Here is a 25,011-nt window from a genome sequence, read left to right on the forward strand (position 1 = left end):
ATGTACATGTCCGTGCGGCATTTCAAGCACCTCCTTGAAGGTCGGCAATTCCGCATCGTCACCGACCACAAACCACTTATTTTTGCCATCCCATCGGGGAGTGGTAAATTCTCGCCTCGTGAAGTTCGGCACCTTTCGTACGTGGCAGAATTCAGGACCGGAATCAGACATGTGCAAGCTGTTGACAAAGCCCCGGCGGATGCTCTGTCACGTGTTACTGCTTCCCTCGCCTCTGCTGCTCCACCACTCAACCTCGACATTGCTGCCCTCGCAAAAGTGCAGCAACATGACTCGGAAGTTATGGACCTTTGCAAGAACCCTCGTTCGCTGGTTCTCCGTGAAACTCTCCTCCGTTCGTGCCCCGTCCCCATCATTTGCGACACTTCGGCCGGCTCTGCGTGCCCTTTGGTGCCCTCTGCATTTCGTCGTCTTGTCTTCGACGCCCTGCACAGCCTGTCTCATCCCGGAATTCGCGCCATGCAGCACCTTCTCACAAAATGCTACGCCTGGCCCGCCGTCAACAAGGACGTGCGCGTCTGGGCCTGTGCCTGCCTGGCTTGCCAGCAGTATAAACTCAGCGACACACTGCCTCTCCCTTCGGCTCGTTCCCTCCGCCGTCATCCCGTTTTGACAACGTCCTCATCGATATCCTGGGTCCCTGGTCACCTTCCGCTGGACGATCATATCTTCTTAATTGCATCGATCGGTTCATTCGCTGGCCCGAAGTGTTCCTCGGCCTGACGCCACCAGTGACACCATCGCCAGAACCTTCGTCCCCGGCTGGGTCTCCCGGTACGGAGTTTCCTCGACTATCACCACTGACCGTGGTGCCCATTTTGAATCTTCACTTTTTCATAACCTTATGACTTTACTTGGAACTTCCCGAATTAGAACTACGGCTTACCATCACATCGCCAACAGTATGATCGAACGCTTCCATCGTTCGCTAAAAACATCCCTCAAAGGCCAACTTGACACCACCCACTGGACTGCCTCCCTACCACTGGTTCAGCTCAGTCTCCGTGCTACACTAAAACAAGATCTTCGTTGCACTCCTGCAGAACTTGTCTTCGGCTCACCCCTGCGTCTTCCTGGTGAATTTTTCGAATCTACCGATTCGTCTACAAGTCCCAACCCTACCGATTACGTGACACAGCTCCGCTATTTTTGCCGCCATCTCAGAGCGCCACATCTCCGACGCCCGTCTCGACCATCTTAACATGTTCCATCCGAACTAGCAACTTTCACGCACGTCTTTGTTCGCCGAAACTCTGTCCGCAAGCCGCTTCAGCGCCCCTACGACGGCCCTTTCCGTGTACTGGAAAGAACATCGAAGGTCTTCGTTGTCGACATTCATGGGCGCACTGACAGCGTTTCAATCGACAACTTGAAGCCAGCCTTCACAGAGGACGCCCCGTCCACTGGGATTCATGTGTGCTTTCTCTGCCCCACCCGGCCGGCGGCCCTCCTCCGCCATCTCTCCCAGCCACTCCTAAGACGCGGAAAGTATCGTTCCGTCTCCCTGCTTCACCGGACTCCTTCACTAGGGGGGTGCCTACTGTAGCAGCAGCAGCGGCCTTACGCAGCAGGAGCAGCACCAGCCGTCGAAGATGACGTCGAAGTGCGGTGGAATTGAGCTCGCTCCTCGTGCCGGCGTCACGTGCCTTTCAGCTCCCCGCCATCAGACGTTCCAGCACTTCAGCCAGTAAATCAATCATTTCTTTCATCGTGCCGGCCTCACACTGATCGGCGCGACAGGCTCAGTTTGTTACAGTTCAATCTGTGTCAGCATTAACATCCGTTCCGGCAGCAACGTCTGCATCTGTTTCAGCTTCTGCAGCTAGTGCTAGCCGCTCAACATCACCTCCTGAATCTGCGCAACAGATGTCGAAATGCCGCGCCCTACGCAGAAGCGCCGTGCTTCCTCGTCCCATCTAAATCTAGTTCTCCACATATGAAAGCTAAAAAAAGGACCACCCAAAATTCTTCGCCATGTTGATATTCCTTAAGAGGTGGTTTGTGCCTCTTCAATTGGTCAGTAATAATGGCAGGTATCAAAGTGTTACAATAGAACTGCCGCTCCGTATTGTCTTCTCTTCCAGATCAAGAATTACTTATTCGCAAACATAACCCTGATATTGTGATTTTACAAGACACGCGATTATCACCTTATATGTCATTTTCAATGAATAACTTTCGACTTTTCAGGTCAGATAGAAATGTTGGCAGGGGAGGTGGATTGGTAAACATGCTATCTCAACATATATGTCATCAGGCATCCATCTCTAAGAAAATTCTTCTCCCTGACTGTGAGCTTTTAGCGATAAAAATTTTATTTCCGCATTGTGCCAATTTCACAATTGCTAATGTCTATTTTTCTTTAGGCGTACACAGGAAAGACTGTTTAGACAGCTTGGTGACTGGCACAGGTAGTGCAGTCATCGCAGGAGATTTTAATTCGCACCATAGTGACTGGTGAAGTCGTACTGCTTCCTGCGGCCAGCTTCTCTGGTCGTGGCTGTCTGCAGATTCTGTACGCTGCTGCAATTCCAGAGAAACAACCTTTGTGCGAGGGGTTGCTCACTCAGCCATTGACTGAACATTAACAGCTGGTAGGCTGGAGGTGACTGACTGGTTGACAGAGGATTAAGGTACATCTAGTAACCACTTTCCTATAACTTTAACAATCCGGTTATCTCCGCTCAAAACTAGTTCTGTAAACCATAAATTTGTCAACCACAATCTTTATAAAAATCTGATGTCCGCCTCACTTACGTTTATAGTTAGTACAAGCAGGGATGACCGAGCTCAGACAACGGTTTCATTATTGCAAAATGCAGTAGACCACTCAATATACACTGTGCCCACAGCAGCCTCTAATAAATCGCCGTCTCCTTGGTGTACAGAAGAATGTGAGAAGGACTATCGTCGCAGAAAAGCGGTCTGGAAGAGGCTATTCTGCAACCAGAGTCCTGCTAATTGGTTAAATTACAACTTATTCTCTGCATTTTTCAAAATAACAGTTGCACAGGCCAAAGAGTAGTATAGCCAAAGTTTAAGCCCATATCATTCAAAACCTCGTAATCGGAAGACCCTGTATAAATTCGTGGAACTAACAAGAGTTATCCAGTCCCTCACCTCACTACTTAAACAGTGTTATCTTTATAAAAGGCTCAGAAAACCCTGCAGCGTATTGTTCACGGAATGGCGTTACGTTTCCAGACGCAGAGAAACGTCTTTTTGTGCACAATCCCACCCTCTTCGGATTATACCGAGGTTGACGCATCAGAGCTCCTCTCAGTCCTGGCAATGTTGCGTCCTGCAGCTCCTGGAAAAGATGGTGTCACTGTTGGAATGATTAAAATTTAGGCCAGGATTTTATGAGCAACCTTTTAGATATCTTCAACGCTTCTTTGGAAAATGCACGGATTCCAAACATTTAGAAGACAGCGAAAATTATTTTATTGATGAAAGATGCAGGGAAACGATAAGTTTTAGATAATTCTGTAAGAAAGCAGCGCAAAAAAAAAACAGAGGACAAGGAAGACAGACAGACTCGATTGTTGCGGTGTGTGTCTGTTTTTCTTTTCTTGTTTACTTTTGCGCTGTTTTCCTAGAGAATGTATCACCAACTTGCCCAATCATACACCTTTATGTTTTACACAATATTCGGCCAATTGCGCAAAATTAAAATTTAGTCAAATGAATAGAAATAATAGTGCACAGTTGCCTCACAAAACATATCCATGACGTCAACGGTGTCAGCTCAGCCCAGATTGGCTTTCGTCGCGAATGCCCTATATGGTCCGCGCATGTGGATCTGGAGAGTAAAATCCGGCTCTCGCTACGCAGAAGGGAAGCTTCAGCTTTGGTGACTCTTGATGTAGCAAAAGCCTATGACAGTGTAGAACATACTATTTTACTTAACAGACTTGCTCAGTTACATCCCGCAACCTACATTTATGCGTGGATATCTGAATTTCTGAAGGACAGATACTTAAACTGCGCAGAGGGAACCTTATGTTAAATACATATTATCAATCAAGAGGTGCGCTGCAAGGATCGGTGCTATCCCCGCAGCTTTTTAATATTTTAGTCAGTGGCATCCCCATTCGTCCTGATATCACAGTTTTTGTGTATGTAGATTACAGCTTTTTTTGCCCCGGCCAGACATATTCTTTCCCTTTACCAGATTCTGCCGGGATATTTGGATGCTCTTGGAGTTTGGCTGCATTCTATTAATTTATCCCTGAATGTTGACAAATGCGGCGTTTTGGAATTTACTCCAGACACGCCTGTGCACATTTCATTAGTCTATCGATCTAACCGGATGCCACAAGTGGAATCCGTTAAATACCTTGGTGTTACTTAATTATCAGCCAGGATTAGATTGGAGCCGTCATTATAAAGAACAATGTGCTTAAAGGAGAACGCGATCTAGGCCGGTTGACAAGATTCGCCAATGAAAAGTTTGGGATGCGCCGCGGCTCATTTTTGTTACTATACAAAGCCTATGTAAAACTTACACTTGAATTTGGTTGCGTTCTGTTCTCTCGTAGCGCAAACTACAAGATCCAACCGTTTATCTTACCGACAAGGCACGCTCTACGTCTCTGCCTTGGCCTCCCAAAATCAATTTCAAACACCATGCTTTATCTGGATGCCCGTATCCCTCAACTAAATTCCTGCTTTCAAATACTCACAGTGCGAACTTTCCTCAGGTCGTTGGACCCGGTGACTGATGTTAGTACTCCTATTTTTTTGTCTCAGCCGGCCTTACTCTTTTCTCATCATTGGCCACGGTGTCACATGCCACAAATTCTGTTAACTCAGAACCTTTTAACACGGATTGATGTTGATCTCTGTTCTTTGCAGGGGGCTGATGACACGCCGGCAGCAGTAGAATTCCATTTTGACCACGTCTTCTCATCTCATGCGAAACACATGCCCGCAAACATTTTAAGCGGTCTTCTCTCTGATCATATCGAGCAGTACCCCATCACGCGGCACTTGCTACCGATGCCTCCGTCAGCTGCCAAAAAGCTGCAGTTGGCATCTTTTCGCAGGATTTGGCATGGAGCTATTCTGTCTGCATCCCAGATTATATTCTTATATTCTTTGCGGAATTTTTGGCGCTTGGAATGGCCCTTCACAAAATTCCATGCAATGTGTCTCATGTTATTATTCTCGCTGATTGTTTGTCGGTGTTAGGATTCCATGACACTTCACAAGATTTTTTTGCGCCGTATCCTGCGATTTTTTGTCCCATGCACTTTGAAGGTGGTCCGTTTTGTCTGGGTCCCTAGCCATGCTGGTATTCATTCAAATGAGGTGGCTGATTACTTAGCAACATCGGCTCTTGAAGGGTCAGTGACAAATCCCGTCCCGAATTTCAGCCTGCTGGCGATTTCCAGGTTTCAGCGGTTCCTACATATATCAGCCAGGTTACGAGATCCCTTACTAAATACCACTGACTATCAGCACTTAGCATATAATTGGAACGTCTGTACGTGTAAATCCAGGCTGTGTGAGGTAACAATGACGCGGTTGCGGTGCAGGAGTACAAGTTTGAATTTATATCTATGCAGGTGTGGTTTAACACCGACGAACCTATGTGACGCATGTGGGAAGTAGACCATTTTCTCCTCTACGGTCCAACGTTCGCACCTGAGATAAAGGTTTACCTGAAGGACCCTCTCTGCTGGTTAGGGCTCCCGTTTCCTCTGCCAGTGTTATTATCGTTGGGTGCGAGCGCCAAAGAATTTGCATTGGGTTAAATTTTGTGGGATTCTCTATGATTACATAACTGCAGATAATATGTTGATTTGCTGACGTAATCTTGACGTAATTTTGTCGTAATGTTGTATGGAAATTTTCGTGTTTATGACACTACACCTTCGCCAATCACCCCATGTGGGTATGAGCCATGTTTTAAGAGGTAAAAGAAGAAGAATAATCGCTGGTCGGCGACGCCATCATCCCGGCGTCGACAGTACGCTGCGCTGGTAACTCTAGACATCTCGAAAGCATATGACAGTGTCGAACATGGGCCTCTGATGTACAGACTACGGGCTCTGGGCTTGCCAAGTTATTTTGTGGAATGGGTGTCAGCTTTCCTGGCTGACAGAGAATTTTATTGTTGTCAACGCGGAGTTTCTACAAGAAAATTTCATCAATCTAGAGGTGTGCCTCAACGTGCAGTTCTCTCCCCTGTTCTATTCAACCTCTTACTCAGTTCGATTCCGACCTCCCCTGACGTGACTACGTACGTGTATGCAGACGATATAGCTTTCTTTGCTGCTGCGAGTGATTTACATTCTTTGTATATGGTTTTACAGTCATACTTAAATTACCTTGACCGATGGTTATCTGAATTACACTTAAGTCCTAATGTAAACAAGTGCGCTTTGTTACCTTTTCTGGTAACAGTTACACATTTCATTGTCTTATCGTCATCATGTCATTCCTCAGGTATGTTCCCTAAAGTATCTCGGGGTAACTTATGACTCCGCTCTCTTTCTTGGCGGTCACATATAAATCAGGTTGCTGCGAAAGGGATTCGGGCGGTAGGCCTTCTGCGAAGGATGAGTAGCCCTCGCTGCGGTATGCGCAGACATGCTCTTCTGCTGATTTACAAAATGTATATCCAGCCAATCTTGGAATTCGGTTGCGTTTTGTTTTCTGGAGCAGCTGCATACAAACTGCGCCCACTTCTGCTCTTGGAGCGAGAAGCTCTGCGCCTGTGTTTGGTCTCCCTAAATACGTGGCAAACAATGTTTTGTATCTGGAAGCGCGGGTGCCGTCTCTTACTGCAAGGTTTCTTCTTTTGACAGTACAAACGTTTTTAAAGTTTTGCGACTCGGAGCAGCATGCATCCGAGTTGATCTTCCTAGGGCAGCGAGCGGAATTCTTGGGTGTCGGATGGTCTCGCCTTCAAACTCCCCAAATCTGTTTCGTTGAATCTTTGCTGGGCCCACTCAACGTGCGAATACTTGAAATTGTTCCGGTGCGGTCCATCCCCGCAACAGTGTCTATCATCTACGATGACATTTATCCATGTAGTGCAAAATTCTGCCTTTCTGATGGTTAAATGGTATGTTGCAGGGTTATTTGTCGACCTTCAGCTCACATGTTGCAATTGCGACTGATGGCTCGGTGTGTGCAGAAAAGGCAGGTGTAGGTATTTACTCCCAGTCCCTTGACTGGTCTTTTTCTCTCCGTATCCAAGATTTCACTCCTATCTATCTGGCTGAGTTTCCAGCAGTGGTTCTCGCTCTGCGCAAGGTACCAATTTCATTATCAGCAGTAATAATAATTACGGACTCGTTATCTTTATGCACTTCCCTCTCGGCGTCCACCGAATCGCAGCTCTTTCGGATACTAAAATTCCTGATCCCTCCACACATCACATCAATTCGATTTGTTTGGGTTCCTGGGCACAGGGGTCTTCTATTAAATGAATCAGCTGATGTTTTAGCGAAGGCAGCCCTGAGTGGACCGATTGTTGATCCGCTTCCAACAACTGCTTACATCACGGCGGCACGCTTTCGACGGTACACTGTAATGAACGAATTGGGCGCATCAGCGCTTACTTCCTTGGACGACTTCCAGCACCTACTGTTCCCTTGGAGAAGCTCAGTCTGGCGATCACGCGATCTTGAAGTTTCCTTCACGAGGCTTCGTTGCCGGGTGCCGCAACTAAATTTTTACCTCTACAGGCCTGGTCTGGCGATCTCCCCATTGTGTCCGTATTGTGCGGAGCCGGAAACAATAGAGCACTTTCTTCTTTTTTGCCGTCGCTACTCATCGATTAGGAGGCGACTATTAGAAGTTCCAATACAGAATCTCAGTTTGCGCCTGTCTTCTGCGGTTGTTCTGTCTCTTGGCGCTTCTATGCTTGGCCATACCAATGGGAATGTTTGCTCTGCCGTTCAAAATTACCTCCTAGAATCAAAACGTCTACCATCATGAGCTTTCGTCCTGCCCATCCCATTATCAGCTTCTGTATTGCGGTTTTTACAACCACTTATAGTAATCCCTACTCCTTCTTTGCCTAAATTTTAGTTTAAATGACCCCCCTAACCTCCTGCAACCACCTCGGCTAAGGAAACTGTGCGATCCAAATTTTGGTAGGTCATCCCATGCTTGCCACATGCATCTGGTCATTAAAATAGTCACCGCCTGGTTATGGCCAATCCCCCTTGTGGGTATGTGCCATTGTGTGAGGTCAACAACAACAACAACAACAACAACAACAACAACAACAACAACAACAACAACAACAACAACAACAACAACAACAACAACAACAACAACAACAACAACAACAACAACAACAACAACAACAACAACAACAACAACAACAACAACAACAACAACAACAACAACAACAACAACAACAACAACAACAACAACAACAACAACAACAACAACAACAACAACAACAACAACAACAACAACAACAACAACAACAACAACCCGTATGGAAGACAGAAGCTCGTCTACGCGTCGCTGGCCCGACCGATCAGGAGGCAGTCCAGCAGGGTTCTCTGCAGGCTCAAGGCGGAAGAGGTCCTGCGGTGGCCGCGGCAAATCGGAAGCAGAAGGCCGTCTCCCAAAAGAGGCGCCGCTTCAAGGACCATCGCGTCAAGCGTCTCTACTGCGACCACCACGGACAACTCATGCTTCCAGAAACCAGTTGAGCAGGGCAAGCGGCGCGGTGGGTTTCCAGTGTTCTGACATTGATCGTAAAGCAAAACTTAACATATTTAGAAATTGACGGCCGTAGATTTCTCAATATCTCTAAAAGGTACATAATTGGAGTTGCCCTTCAAGATGTGTCGCGTTGTCATTAATTGCCTTCAACTTGAAATTATTCACGTGATGCCCAGCGTGCGGGTGGCTGCTTGAGAAAGCTATTTTAGGCTTCCTTCTTTCCTACTCTTCACACAAACCGCGTCGGCAGAAAGGCCTGTTATCTGCATCGTTATTCCCAGAAGGTTTTCAACGGAGATCAGTTCAGCTGGGTGACACTTTCACGCCCTTTCAATTTGTAGTGTAACTTGTCCTGACGAGAAAACTACCAGTTTTGTCTATCTACAGCGGGCTGAGAGTGAGATTTTAGATTTATTCACACTTCCTTTCATTACGAAGATTATGCACTCGATGCAGTGACTGGTTGGCTTAAACAATGAGTTCCTGAGCATTTCAAAGTTTCGGGCCCTGCGTCAAGATCCGCGTGCGTCCACAGGTAATTCAGATGCGATAGGCGAGGAATGTTTCGTGCCACAGCGTTTTGCATGCCACAGCAAACCGATATAAAAGCCCGAGGTGGTGGCACTGCACAATAGTTCCTTGTAGTTGTACGCGCGCTACTTTACCGCAATAGAAATAGTTGGCCGCACAATTTAAATACGCGGTAAGAAAACGGAACCATATAGCTACTAGGAGGCCTGTGTCTTTAGTAAAGTAGCAGCCGACAGCTTATCGTACACAGGTGGAAACCAGGCCCGCTCCGCCATGGATGCCGTCGGTCAACCGAAACACACTGACGCAAGTCTCAGCTTGAGTCGGGCCACGACGACCTTAGTAGGTACGCAAGTGGAACTCGACGAAACAAGGGGCCGATACAAGCCGCCGATACAAGTCACCCCTGTCCTGTCACCACCGCCTCCTTCGTTCCATGTTGTTGGTGGCGCTCTGGAAGAATACGAGGAGCACAGCGGCGTCATCCCCTCTACGAGGACATCGGAAATTCCCTGGTCACCTGTGAGTGCTGCTATCTTTTTTTGCACTGACGCAGTCTAAATTTAACTGGACGCAGTTGGAGTGCGTCGCGAATTGCTTACGTTTAAGCGCACAGCATAGGAGCTTCGGCATAGGTATTCATTCATTCCTCGTAAGGGATGAAGGACGGAAAAAGTGACCTCGACGCAAGCAGAAGCTAAAGCAGAAATTTCGAGACCGGCGCCAAATGCAACCCAACGTTTACTGTTAGGAGCTAATTCGCCTTAAAGAAGAGCAAACTATAATATCGTCATAATGCCGGCATGAACCTAGTTTTCTTTTTCACTCTTTCTGTAGGCATTGTTCTAGCGTAAGATATTTGACTGCTTAGATGGAAAAAAAATGGCTGCGGTTTAGCTCTGGTTAAGCCTGGTGTGACCCATAGTTACAGATGGCCGAGTGGAACGCGCTCAGTCGAATTGCAAAGTCAGTCTTTCGCCGCTGCGTTTCGCTGGGCGTTCCTTCTTCATCTTCGTCCCTGGACGTGGATTCACTCTCTCCCCTCTCTCCACTCCTCCCCCACTCGGTTTTGCCGGCGCGCCGCGCCGCTGGCAGCTGCCGCGGTGGCCACGGCGCCGGCACGCTGAAGGTTCGAAATGCTAGCGTAATTTAGGCAAGGGCCGCACACCAGCTGTGCGTTCTGACGTCGCTCCAAGCATGCGCGCTTCTGACGAGATGGGCGGCGTCTGCTCCGCCGTCGGCGCAGCGGCGAGGCGCGCGCCGCGCACACCAGCTGCGGGCTATGACGTCACTCCGCGCATGCGCACAGCTGGCGGAGCGGTGGTGCCACGGCTCGGCGCGCAGCCACGCTGACCTCGCGAAGTGTAGCTGTCGCTACAAAACGCGTTTTCCGAACAAGCGCGAGATGGCACTTGGTTTGCTTGCTACGGTTCGTCGTTTTTCCCAGGGCGAATCGAAGAAGCCTGACATTTTGACGAAACAACGTGCCACACCAGTTGTCGTACATTGATTGAACGCAATATCGTAAGAGCGAAATATTCGCAAGGCGTCTCTTGAAACCTTGTTTAGTTGCCATGTGCCATTTATTTGTTTCTTATTTGTTTTCTCTGGACACGCTGCTACGTGTCGGCCCTAGGGATGGTGTCGAACTGAGGAGGAATGAGCCAAAAAGAGCTATAAAATTTTGAACTCTCTCTGAAAGGGCTCTGCCGAGTTACTAGTTAAGTTTCTGTTTAAATGCAATATTAGAGCCTGAAGGATAAAAAAATTCCTGCGTTTTGCAGAGGCATAATTCCAAGCACAAAATTTGATTTGGATTGGAGCATACAGGATCTTTCTACACTACACACGACACATAAATACCTCCGAAATCAGAAAATTGGACAGCTGTCCCCATAGTTTAATTGGTAGAGAACCTGACGCGAAAATCAGAGGTCGTGGGTTCAAGTTCCACCGGCGGCATGTGGTTCTTTTTTCTCCTGCTTTATAATTCATTATCGTTAATATAATTGCGATATTAATTTCGCATTGATGAACATCACAAATTTTAAAAATCTCCTATGCTCCTCCGTTTCGGTGACTTGTATGCTTAATAGTTTAACGGGGCCCTCAATTCAGGCACTCTTGATGCCATACTTAGCATAAGGGGGTTGAGGTTGAGGTTTATTTTCCTTCAAAAATGAAATAGGGAACTGCGACAAAAGGCGGTGAAACGTGACGAGGTCACAGTTCCCCAAAGCACTTTATATAGCAGTGAGCAACACAGAAATAACAAATATTAACATAGTATGATGGTGAACAAAATGCATTGCATCAAACGACCGTATCATCGCAAAAAAATTTCTTTTGATACAAAGACAGTGCACCATTCGGAGGTATCTCACAGAGCTCCCGCCCTAACCATTCGATCGCGTTCCTACGTGCCAGTCTTGTAATACAGGATGTACTACGTCCGCCGCTACGGGCGGGGGTGGTTCTGGTGAAAGCTATCAAGGTTCAGTTACACGCAAAATGTTAATGCCCCAGAAAGCAGATTGGACAGCCGTCGGCGTGGCTGAGTTTCTAGAGCATCGGACGCGAAATTCGGAGGCCGTGGGTTTTGGATCACACCGGCGGTATGTGGCTACGTTCTCTTCTCCTCTCTGATCAATTATCTATAAGATAATTACCCTACTATTATCTGCTTCATGAACGTAACGGATTTAACGAAAATATATCCGCTATACTCCTTTGCTTCGGTGACTGTTGGCTTCTGTCATGTATATCATAACGAGCCCCTCTTTTCCTTTCCCTTTGCCTCCCCATTTGTTACTGGTCAGGCAATTGTTACTAACAAAGTTGCATTATTTTCACCGTATGGAATGGGGATGAAAGTACGCAAAGCTTGGTGGAATGAATTCTGGCGAACTCAGTGGGCCTCAAATGACAGGAAGGCTAATGGTATTGAAATTACGCGGTTTTCACCGCACAGATACAATAACACTTAAGTCAGTAAGCACTTAACGGCATTAAAGTTTCCGGTATGACATTAGTATTAGAGCAAGCACTTCACAAGGAACTGCTGCGTGTATGTACAAGTGCTGTATATGCAAAGCAACACGCACACAGTGTCCTTTCACTTATGAATCGACCCCGGCACATTACACAAGCAACCGAAGTTGGGCGCTCGGCTGTAGATCGTCCAAAACAAGATCGCGCGAAGCGTCCTCATCATTCCGCGAACTACCTGGCTTACTACGCAGGTCTTGCTGAACCCAGAGGGTCAACCTTCCTGTGACGCGGCGGCGAACATCGAAACGTCCCGAGGAAGGTCGTCCGTTCGATGTGATTGGTGTACAAGGTTCAACTGTCGCAATGATCAAATAGGCTTCCGCAGTTGGCCCACGTGGCAGGAATAGGCACCAAGCAGCAAGAGAAGTGATCTTCAGACGGCTAAATCCATCAGTTGCATTATAAGTTGCCATGTGCATCATCAGAGAGGTACCGGAAAAGTAAGACAAATATTGCCTTCGTGTGCCTATAACAAAGTAACGAGTGCTAGGGAATAGGTGTAAATCTTTGAAAGCCTTCGTGAAGACATTTTGAGTATATTAACTCGTTTTCACGGCACGTTTCCTCCGACTGAATGTGTAACAAACGTTCAACGAAATAAGAACTTCCATCCACTTCTAAAATGTTTTACTCAACTGGATGCAACAGGCATAAAGGTAAGAAGTGAAATTCCTAAACTTGCAAACCTGCTCTGACGTGAAGTGCGACGGATGAATTTATCGACTCCCTTCCGTATCCCGCACGAATGCCCAAAAGTTGCGCTTCGATGGTTCCGTCCCTCGGACTGCATATGTTATAATGTCAGCCTGGATAACATACAGAATAATATACCCGCGGCTTAGTATTCCATACTGCACTAAATGCTGATGGTGATTGCGAGGCTTCGCGCTGTAAAAAAGGCCGTCACCGTCTGGAAGACGAAGTAACGAGCGTTAGCTGTTTGGTTTACTAGATGAAGAAGGCGAAGAAGGCGCCGCTCGTCCCGAGAAACGGAATGTAATTAATACCCTTCTACGAAGAAGAGGAGGAGATTTCCTTCCGAGTTCAGCGATAGAAGAGTTTTGCATGTTTCATGGCTCAGCTACCCAGGCTGCGGGGCAGTGGCTAAGTACCTGGCGGTGTTGCTCTAGCTTGCTAAATTTCTTCTTTTTGTCTGTGCCTGTTTGCTCCTGTTCTTGGGTGATTGGGTGCGGGACGAAAGCTTAATGTCTACTTCTTCTCCTGGCCAGGGGTTTTCCCCTGGGTCGGCATCTCTTCCTAAAGACCAGCTCCCAATCGATCTCTTTTTCCGCAGCGGTGTTTCAAGCATTCAAGTCGCATTAGTGCCTTCCGATGGAGGCGCTATCCGACTGAACAACCCGGAGGCCGTGCAGGCGGCTCTTAGGTCAATATCGCAGCATTTCATGCACATTACCGACGTCCGGCAGTTCGGCAGGGGTGGCATTTTGTGCAGGTCGCCGGATAAAGCCTGTATTGAAGACCTGCTGAAGTGTACTTCATTCGCCAACCACCCGGTGAGCGCATTCATTCCACCTCATCTAGCATGTTCCAAGGGCTTGGTCCGAGAGGTCGACTCTCGATGGAGCCCTGCGGAAACGCTTGAGAACCTCTCACCTGCGGGAGTGATTGCTGTCCATCGATGCAGCAGGATGGTTGACGGAGAAAAAATTCCTACGGAGTCCGGAATTGCCACATTTGCAGGAATATTTTGCCCGTCAGAGATTAAGGTGTGGCCATTGGTTTTTCGTGTAGATGCCTTTAACTCTCGGCCCCTTCAGTGTCAAAACTGCTGGCGATTTGGCCACAGTGGCAAAGCCTGCAAATCGGCCTTACGCTGCTGTGCCTGTGGGGAACGTCATTGCAGAGAGGAATGTCCTGAACAGCAAGAGAAATGTTGTTTGTGTAGCGGTGCTCACTCTGCTGATTCGCCTGACTGTCCTGCACGAGCACAAGAAGTTCAGGTGCTCGAGCTTATAGACAAGCGCAGATGCACGCGGAGAGAGGCTTTTGCCGCAGTCAAGGAGAGAACCTCAGCCTACTCTAGTGTGGCCGCCAAATGTCCACCCATAATGGATTCTAGTTGGTCCCAGGCTATTACAGCGGCAGTTGAGAAAGCTGTGGCAAATGCAATGGATCGCATTATGAAAACCGTGTCCACGTGCATTTCGCAGGTCATAGCTGCTCAGATGACCAATCATCTGCAGGCTTCCACCGCTCCGCTCTTGTCTTCTTTGGCTTCGGAAGCTACCCCTCCTTCTGTAATTATCGATTCCGCTCCACAGGGCCAAAAACAATGTGAGCAACAAAAGACCTCTCAGGCCTCTCCTTCGCATAGCGTTATGGACGCATCCTCTATGGATTGTATGGATATGGAGTCTGATCTCCGCGCCCAGAAACGAAGTGGGTCTCCTCTGAATATTGCAGGTCCATCTTGCCCCCAGTCAAAGACAAAGAGAAGTAACGCAAGTCAAAACGCTAAGACCAGTATTCTAGAAAAGGCAGTCGCGGCTGCGGCACTTCCGCCAAGATAGGGTTCATAAGTGTACTCCAGTGGAATTGTCGATCTATATTCTCAGCTTCAACAGATTTAAATTGCCTATGCACTCAGCTTCTACCAGATTTAGTTGCTTTACAGGAAACATGGCTAACTTCAAATTTCAATTATCATCTCAAGGATTACCATCCGTTTCGGCTTGACCGGTCATCACGAGGGGGAGGGTTGTTAGTGCTCATATCTACAAAGTTTTGCCACAGGGCATGCATTTCTTTTCAATATGCGGACAATGAATGTGAAATCCTTGCGGTTGACCTTAGTGTCCCAGGTCAACAGCCCTTTACGGTAGCTAATGTATATTTCCCTTCTGGTGTGCGTGACACTCGGCCCCTTGACTCACTCATGTCTAGTAGCCGATCTCAGGTTCTTTTACTTGGCGACTTCAATTCGCACCATGTGACTTGGGGGTTTAAAACAGATAGCTTTGGTTCTAGACTATTTGATGGGGCTTCTGGCAATAACTTGATCTGCAACAATTCCGGATTGCCTACGTTTGTCCGCAGTCAATGCCGCTCTGCCTTGGATTTAACTTCTTCCTCCCCAGGAGTCTCTGTTATGTCTTGGGCGCCTGTTGACTGTGCAACAAACAGTGATCATCTACCGATTAGTTTCAAGTTTGCGTGTAAATTAACTCTTCCTGAACGACATCAGCGCACGTTAATAAATTACAATTGCTTTAAAGACACGCTAAAATCAGCCCTCCAAATCACATCAGACACTCGCGCTCAGAGAAGTGCCGAAAGCAAGGCTGCACATCTATGCTCGGTACTGGACCATGCAAGGCAAAAGTCTGAATTTTTGCTTAAGAGCACAAAGGGTGCAATCGCGAACAATTGGTGGAATGCTGAGTGCACGCGTGAATATAGACGACGAAAAGCAGCTTGGAAGAAACTTCTCATCAATCAATGCCCAAAAAATTGGCTGGATTATAAGTATGTTGCAGCAACATTTAAGCGCACTGTCGCCCGTGCAAAGGAGGAGTATAATACAAATCATTATGATTTCCTTTCCCAATCAGGAAATAAACGAGCTTTATTTAATTTCCTGAGGCGCAACAAGGTGATTCCTCCGGCTGCCAACATTGAATCCTTTGTTCAGTCCCCTGCTGACATCGCAAAGGACTTAGAGGATATTGCGTGTGGCCTAGAGCTACGCTTTACATCTGCTTTACCTTCTCCTACTATATTCACATGCACCTCAAGTGATTTCACTGAGGTCTCTATGCCTGAGCTGTCGCAAATTGTTCTGCGCTTATCCCCAGCGGCTCCTGGCCCCGATAGGGTCACTTCATCTATGATCAAAATATTGTTCAATGAATCTCCTGCAGACCTGTTGGCTCTAATTAACCATTCTATTAAAGGTCCTTGGATACCGCATGAGTGGCGTCTTGCTGAAATAGTTCCATTGCTTAAAAAGCAAGGAGAGGGCTTAACTTTAGACAATATACGCCCTATTTCGTTAACATCGAACCTTGTGAAATTGGTGGAAAGGGTCCTTCTAAGCCGTGTCATGTCATTCATTTCAGAAAATGCTGTATTGAATCCATGCCAAATTGGTTTCAGGCCGGGTTGTTCAATTTGGTGTGCTCATACTGACCTTGAGAGTCGTATTAAATTAGCTCGCAATAGAAAAAAGTTTGCTGCGCTTGTCACCTTGGATGTCAGTAAAGCATACGACAGCGTGGAGCACTCGACTCTATTACTAAGATTACAGGAACTCAACTTCCCAAGCTATTTTGTGGCCTTGATATCTGTTTTTTTGGAAAATAGAGAATTTTACTGCTCCCAAAATGGTGTTTCCTCAAGGAGATTTCCACAGACAAGAGGTGTTCCGCAAGGATCAGTTCTCTCACCTGTTCTTTTTAACATTTTTCTAAGCTCAATTCCATGCATTCAAAATGTGAAAACTTATGTGTACGCCGACGATATTGCATTTTTTGCATCAGCAAGTGACATTCACACTCTTTATAAAACCCTACAAAATTACCTCAATGTTCTTGACAACTGGCTAGGAAGAATTCATCTGTCCCTTAATGTGAAGAAATGCGCATTGTTAGTATTTCCAGTTTCTGTTCCAGTAAATATCTGCCTGGTCTATAGAAATAACATAATACCTCAAGTTCAGACGGTGAAGTATCTCGGTGTAATATACGACCCTACTCTCTCCTGGCGGCCCCACATTGAGCAAGTTTCTGCAAAAGGAGTTCGGGCCATTGGCATCCTGCGCAGGCTTTGTAGTGCTAGGTCAGGCATGAGAAGGCATACGCTTCTGATGATTTATAAAATGTACGTCCGCCCAATTTTGGAGTTCGGGTGTGTTTATTCTCAGGAGCTCCTGCCTATAAACTTCGCCCTCTTGTGCTTTTGGAGCGTGAGGCGTTGCGCCTTTGTCTGGGGCTTCCAAAATATGTCGCCAATGCTGTTCTGCACCTTGAGGCGCGAATGCCTTCGTTATCAGCTAGGTTTCGCCTTTTAACAGTTCAAACATTTTTAAAATTGTGCGACTCACCTCTTCACGCTTCCAGTATAATATTTCTTAGTCAACCTTCCGCCTTTTTTAGTGCTGCCTGGTCTCGATTTCATACCCCGCAGATATGTTACGTGCAGTCCCTCCTTGATCGCATAAATATTCATTTCACAGATGTCCGCCAAATATTTAACAACTCCTCATCTGTCCAGATTGAATTCGATGATATTTTCCCATCTAATGCAAAGCTGCAGCCCTTCCCACTTCTTCAGGGTCTATTGCAGGACCACCTAAGGTCCTTTCCCTCTCATGTTCTTATTGCTACTGATGCCTCGCAGGATCGCGAAAAGGCAGGTGTGGGAATTTTTTCGCCATCACTGGATTGGTCTTTTTCTCTCCGTCTTCCTGACTTCACTCCAATTTTTCTGGCTGAATTATTAGCAGTAATCTTAGCCTTACGAAAATTAGAATCTACAGTTTCCCAGGTCGTGGTTATGACAGACTCTCTGTCCATTTGCTCTTCCTTATCCTCACCCACTGACTCTCGGCCGTTACTCCTCTTTAAGTTCCTGATTCCGCTCCATCTAAATTCGGTAAGGTTGCTTTGGGTACCCGGTCACATGGGCTTTCACTTAAATGAGGTTGCAGATTCCTTAGCAAGAGCCTCTCTCAGCGGCCCAATTGTTGCTGTCCTGCCATCATGTGCATATACAGCTGCGGTGAGGTTTCGCAGCTACACAATATTTCAGGAATTTGCTGCCTCGGCTCTTACATCATCTCCCGAATATCAGCATCTTCTGCATCCTTGGAGTAGCAAAGACTGGCGCTCACGCAGATTAGAGGTCTCTTTCACGCGCTTGCGTTGCCGGGTTCCCCTTCTAAATTTCTACCTCACAGATCTGGCCTGGCAGCTTCCCCACTGTGCCCTTTTTGTGCCGAACCTGAGACAATAGATCACTTCCTGCTGTTCTGCCGCCGCTTTTCTCATTTGAGGAAGAGTATTTTGCAGATTCCATTTCATCAACTGGGCTTGCCTGTGTCTTCCGCGGTTATTCTTTCTATTGGCGCTTCTTTGCTTGGACGAAGCGACAGGAGTGTGCGCACTGCTGTGCAAAATTTTCTTCAAGAAACGCAGCGACTCCCATTCTAATTTCTTTTTCCCGCCCTCAATCAGTACGACATTGCAACATTACAGGCATTGTGTACTATTATGCACATTAAGCAATTGTCCCGTCTTTGATCTCCAAGTTAACTGGACCCCTTTCCTTCCCTTTTCCAATCTCTTAGACTACATACTATTACCACTCCTTTTCCCGTCAAAACTTTCCTGTATCCAGTAAGTAACCGCCTGTGTCTTGGCCACTCCCCCGTAGTTGGTATGTGCCAGCAACGTCTGAGGCCTTCCTTCCTTCCTTCCTTCCTTCCTTCCTTCCTTCCTTCCTTCCTTCCTTCCTTCCTTCCTTCCTTCCTTCCTTCCTTCCTTCCTTCCTTCCTTCCTTCCTTCCTTCCTTCCTTCCTTCCTTCCTTCCTTCCTTCCTTCCTTCCTTCCTTCCTTCCTTCCTTCCTTAATTCCGTCCTTCCTTCCCTCCTTCCTTCCTTCCTTCCTTCCTTCCTTCCTTCCTTCCTTCCTTCCTTCCTTCCTTCCTTCCTTCCTTCCTTCCTTCCTTCCTTCTTTCCTTTGAAACGGGCTGGATTGCACCATGCTCGGCTACGCGTGCACGCAAGCCGCCTAGCGCCATCAGAGAAATTACGATGCTCGTCTACCAATTGTCGCATTGCACCCCTCAAGATACATCCCAAACGGAATTTTTTTTGCTTGAGGGGTCAAGTTGCGCCTAGTACTACGGCCTGTAGACATAAGAGACGAAACATGGAATTTCTCAGGCACTGAAAATCGAAGCGTGTTTTCCTTTCCCTTCACCGGGCTCCCAATGATGCATGTGCGTTTTTCTGCCATTTGTGGTCCGCAGTTGGAGTCATCGTGATCCAGGAGATTTCGGCTCTAACCGAGACTGTGTGAACCACGACGATTCCATTGCGTTCCTGATCGTTCTGGTGGTAGCGACCAGCTTTATCGGCATCGTAGCCTTGCTGATCTTGACTGGCGAGCCAACGCGCCGAGGCCCGCCTCTCGGAGACTGCACCAGCGAGTCCAGCAAGCAGGCTTTACGTGACTTGGACCTGCTGATCAACCCACACGCAAACCCATGTCAGGACTTCTACAGCCACGTCTGCCACCGCGGGCAACAGAAGACTGCAGGATCCATTGGAAGTCCTGTAACTTTCCTTCGCTACGGGACCAGAGATCTCTTGCGACATATCAACTAGACGCTGAGCGGTATGAACAGTGCCAGGCCAGCCTCATTCGCCGTCTACAAGATGGCGAAGTTCTACGAGTCCTGTGAACGCTTCGTGAGGTTGGGAACTGCGTCTGTGAGCGAGGCCCTGCTCCCTTTCCGCGACTATGGCAGAAAGCTGCTCAATATGAGCACTTTTCCCGAAATTGTCCGGCACCACGAGGTTTTCGCTGACGCAAGGGATCCAAACCGTGCTGGACATCCGTCTGAACAGGTTCCCCGAGGCTGTATCTGCGACGTTTGCGCGGCCAGACGTTGTTGTCTAATATGGATGGGACGCTCGCGTTTTCCCTGAAGAAATACGTGAAGCAGCTGATGGGTGAGGTCTCCGACATGCTCGGCCGTCACTTTAATGTCGCCGCAGTGCTTGAGGGAATATATGGCATGCCTGTCCGGGGTAGGGAAGTGAGGGGGGGGTTGATTTGACGTATACGTATACATCCGATTAACATCATACGTGGTTTGTCCTCGTTTTTTAGTTAAACAGTTCAACGACCTATGCTATACTGAATGTCGCAATGTTTAAATCTGATAACTTCGGGCCTTTTATTAAAAAAACTGGCTATGCTGAGCATTAGGAATGATCTCATGGTCACATATGGTTTCCCGTAGTTGTGTTCGTGCCTTTGTGGTGTTTTCGCCTAATTTTTTCATACGTTTCACCCAGCATAGCTTCTTGGTGCAGGTTCCATCAAGCCAAGCGCACGTCCTCGTCCTAATATTGCCTTTTTCTGAAGCCCTTCCTCAGAAGAACCTCTGCAAACGTTGCTTGATTTTTGATTAAAAATGCTATCAATGTGCCTGAGCAGCGGTCTTCGTTTACTGTAGTGGATTTTCGTCGACTTTACACGGCTGGCGTTTCAACGCGAAAACAATTATTCTGCACTGAAACTGCAACATCTTCTGTGCAAACAATGTTTTGGCCTGATAAGAATGGCAATCGTGTATGCACCGTGTGGGGAGGTAATGTATGGTAACAAAAGATGCCTTCCCCGCTCTGGTTGGAGACTCGTGCACTGATCGTTGTGAATGGGGACGGAGCATTCTCTGGGTATTATTTTTAAAATTACGTGCTCTCTTCAAAGCCGCTCTAGCTCGGACAAAGTAGGCTCCCAGGGTATCGCAAGCGGCTCTTTATTGGTCTTTGTGGACGAACCACCTCGGCCACGTTGTCTAAACCAAATGGTTTGCTTAGCCTACGGGTATATGTTGTGCGCCTATTTTTGAGGAGCAAGAATACTAGTATTCATTGCATTTTCTTGTATATGAAATGGGCAACGCACTTCAATCTCCTACAGACCGTGTGTTACGAGTGCGCTGCCGGTATTTAAAGAGGCGCCATTGAACGCCCCTTTCTCTGATAGGCTCGTTCAAATGTTAAACTCGAGAGGGTTCGACTCTTCGTTTCGGTTCGGTTCCATTAGATTCAAAAGAGCATTTGATGCTTGCCTACGATTGCTTGTTCTTCGACAATGGCACTATGCATCGCCGCACTCTCCATTCTGACAAACCTGACTTGCTGCTTGCGGTTCCCCAGCAGTTCTGTTCGGCTGTCCTGAGGAAACTCCATCACCTGGCGACCGCCAGCCAACTTAAAGTTGCGCGCCTGCGACTGCATACACTGCCATTTCTAATCCTAGTTGATAGGAAACCGTACTGCTGCCTCCAGGGACTTCTATCAGTGTAAGGAAAAGCCGCGCATACGCTCCATACTGATTCGGTTTAATTTACTCATATTTCCTCATAAGCTTTTCATCGCGCTGTTCACGACATGCTGGGTCATTTCCTGGCGTCCTTCAGAGATGATAAGCGGATCGCAGTTACCAGTTAATATGCGGTCAGGGTCTCTATAATCCGCCCGTAAGCCACAAGTTGCGGTACCGACTTCGAAGTTTTTCTGTATGAAGACGCTATCGCTCACCGTTGTGCTACGCGACAATTACCTTGCTACAATGTCAAAAGTTGTTGGTGACATTCTCCGCTCGTGTTCCACCTAAGCTGACCACATCCTAAATTTAGATCACTGGCCTTACTAAACGCCTCAACTCAACACTGCTACACCTTCCTGCCGAACGCAGTGTTTGGCACATAACACATTACACTCAGTGGTTATGGTGACTCAGTGGTTATAGTGTTCGGCTGCTGACCCGGCGCACGCGGGTTCGACCTCGGCCGTGGCTTTCGAATTTCGATGGAGGCGAAATTCTAGAGGCCCATGCACTGTGCGATGTCAGTGTCTGCTAAAGACCCCAGGTGGTCGAAATTTCCGCAGCCGCTCACTACGGCGCCCCTCATGGCCTGAGTGGCTTTGTGACGTTAAACCCCATAAACTAAGCAAAGCTATACATGACACTAAGTTATGTTACGTTGCCGACAAATCTGTCCGCTACATCACCACGGTTGAACCCCAATGTACGCTACAGATTCTATTGCGGGAGCTGAACTACTGGGCTAAAACGTGACGAAAAGTTGACCACGGACAATCGCTTGGCATGGGAGTATCGAAGATGCATGTATCGTCGATTCTATCACCCGATAGATTTTATGTATCAGTATTGTATCGTTAGTCAAAAAAGAAATTATGCGAGTATCGCAATGGAAAACAATTTTGAGCAGCGTGTATTTCAAGTATACTCGATAAGCAAAAAAAAGAAGTGTGCCCCAGATTTTGAGGCTGCTGTGCGCCAGTGTTTGGCCTGTGGCGCTCGCTCAGGCGGTAGCGCAGTGTAAAAAGGGAGGGATTAGGAAGAGATGATGCCAGGGCTGTTAGACCGGTGAGTCTTTCTTCCTAGGTTCGTAGTTTGACAGAAGACATACCTGCAGCTATTCTGCCACTCGGTGACAGAAGGGAGGAAGAGACCGGCTCATCGTTATCTCAGAAACAACATCGCTTCTCTCCTATTTCATGTTGCAATGGTTGCCAACAAAAATAGAAGACTTTCGCCTTCATACTCAAAAGCTCACAAAACATTTGTTGTTCACTTTGTAAGCACGATAGAGGTTACGCACTCTAACAGAATTGAATCAATAGGGACATCAGCGCTGGAAGCGTCAAATGCATCAGCTGACGCTTTTCTTCCGTTTGGAAGAGCGACGCTGCAACAAGCCGTAGTTCTCAAGAGGCGCCAGTGAAACGAGTAGCTTAACTACATATAGTGAATCCTAGAGTTTATGTGACTACGCCTCACTTGTGTCCGTTGAAGGCGCTTCCAGCAACGACAACAAGACAACGTGCTCGCGTGCTCCTGTAGAGAGGCTTCTTCATACGCTTCGGTTAAAACACGGCCGCATCACGGGACTTTTTCGCACCGGTGGTTTTCTAAACAAGCTGTTGCTTCCAGGACGGTGTGATGGAGCTCTAGAAAAGCCACTTAGCATATAGGGTCTGCAGTGCTTGCCTCTTCCTCGAAGCCATATTCTTATAATGACGCATACTCACCGTCTGGGCCAGCGGGGGCAGAGCAATCTACGATAACCTAAGCCAAGTTGGGCCGCGATCCTCGGGTTAAGTGGTTTTAGAATTTTGCCTCTCGAGCGGCCTGATGGATGCTCGCATCACACAGTACTCCCCTGTGCCAGGGTGCAGAGTGCAACCAAAAGAACGCGAAAAATTATATTCCCGCTGCACCATACGGCTCCTACTCTTCTGGGAAGCATTAGCCATAGGAATCCTACGTTTTCGTAAAAACGATGATCAAGCTCTTGTAGCTTATTCCTATCAGATTTTTTGCAAAGTCGCTTGTCAGCCCTGGTGCATTCGACGGCTTGGACGCCTGATTTCAGTGCTGCTTATTGCACTTGGTGGCTCCTTGTGGATCGGCTACGTCAGGTTTGCAGTTCTTGTCGTATTTGGAACGGATATGTGCACTTCTGACATGACAGCAGGCACGCAAACACGATTTTTTTTCGAGTGGGGAGAAAGGCGGGGAAGGGGTAGAGGCTTTTGTGTACGTTTCCGAAAAACATGTCGTTCCGTGTGCGCGTAAGCTATGTGTCTTGAGTTCAGTTTTTTTCCTCTCCAGCCTCACCTTTCTAGTTGCTGGTAGCCTCGTCCAGTTGGCTTCATTTTACAGCAAGAGCTATCAGACCTGGCCATCCTCACGAGGGCGAGCCCTCATGAGGGCGTCCTCATCTAATGAGGATTTCCTTCCATGAGGGAGGATCGGCGCATGAAAATCCGTGAGGGCAAGGCTGAGGGAGGGAAGAGATGATGAGATTAGGGCGAGAAGGAGAGGACATGATGAGGTGATGGCGAGGGAGGGCAAGAGGCGCGCTCTGAGGGCGAGGGTAGGGGACCAAACCGCACTCCTGGCTAACGTTCCTTGTTTGTGCCGCTCGTTATGAATTCCCGCCAGTTCCTAAGGCTAATGTTCATGCAGTCAGGACGTAGTTGTTGCAGTCAGGAGGTGCAATAGGCGAACACAAAAGACGTGGAGCCGCACGCCTTCTCCGTCGCCATGGCCTGGTCGGATAAGAAAACAAAGGAGCAGCGCACGAACAGATACAGTCATTCTCCGGTTTGAAAAGAAAAACGCAAGAAACAGCGAAGATACGGGAACGAAAGTCATAGAACCGTCGGCACACTTGGTGAACGAAGGCTTACGATAGACGACCCTCTTATTGACCACCGACCGAGCAGGGAGCCGCCCGGCTGTGACACGTTCTTCTCTTCGAAGTGGCCATCGAGTAGCGACTTCGAGTGGGTGTCCATGCATATTACCTTACACCGTGCTGAAATGCAGCGGTCCCCATGGGCCGGCAGCTGCACGGGGGCTTCAGGAGGGAGGAGTCGAAAGTAGAATTTCGCAGCTTTTACCTCTGTCCTTGTTTTCTCCGCCCCTTCCGTTGGATTTCGCAGAACTAGGTTTCTCCGTGCACATGAAACTTGGAACAATCCCGGAGCAGTCCGCATAAGTGGCATCGGCGATGAACAACGCAACCGAAATGTGCTTTTGTCTCCGTAACTAGCGCTCATCATCAACATTACCACGCGTGTTACAAAAGTGCTCTTCGTCTAACGACCCTTATTGAAGTGATCTTTACTCAGGTCTTACGCCTCTCGTCACCTTTGTTTCCCCTTGAGAGGTTGTTTTTGGGTTTGTTTTCTAGAAGGAACAGAACATTGCGAGAGACTTAACGTTCTTCGCGCTGGCGCTAACGTTCTTCGCCAGCGGCGCCATCGGGATAACTTCGGGAGAGAAGAGGTCTAGTCCGCGAGAAACGGCCGGACCTCATCCGCCCGTCCAGACAGCAAAGATGGCACCCAAGAACAGCAAAGAAGGATCCTTTTGTTGTGCATCCTGTTTAACGGCTCTTCGTGTCTCTATAGCCTCAAGA

The 25,011-nt window shown here is 47.7% G+C and overlaps 1 protein-coding gene across 1 annotated transcript; it reads left to right on the plus strand.

Moving 5' to 3' along the window:
• On the plus strand, positions 1-19,645 carry LOC144124008 (uncharacterized). The gene is made up of 2 exons (XM_077656690.1): positions 1-566; positions 19,288-19,645. The coding sequence occupies exons 1-2, from the start codon at positions 1-3 to the stop codon at positions 19,643-19,645; spliced, it is 924 nt and encodes a 307-aa protein (XP_077512816.1).
• Positions 19,646-25,011: the final 5,366 nt, after the last annotated feature.

The sequence above is a fragment of the Amblyomma americanum genome, chromosome 3 (genome assembly GCF_052857255.1).
Source record: "Amblyomma americanum isolate KBUSLIRL-KWMA chromosome 3, ASM5285725v1, whole genome shotgun sequence".
In the NCBI taxonomy this organism is placed as follows: Eukaryota; Metazoa; Arthropoda; class Arachnida; order Ixodida; family Ixodidae; genus Amblyomma; species Amblyomma americanum.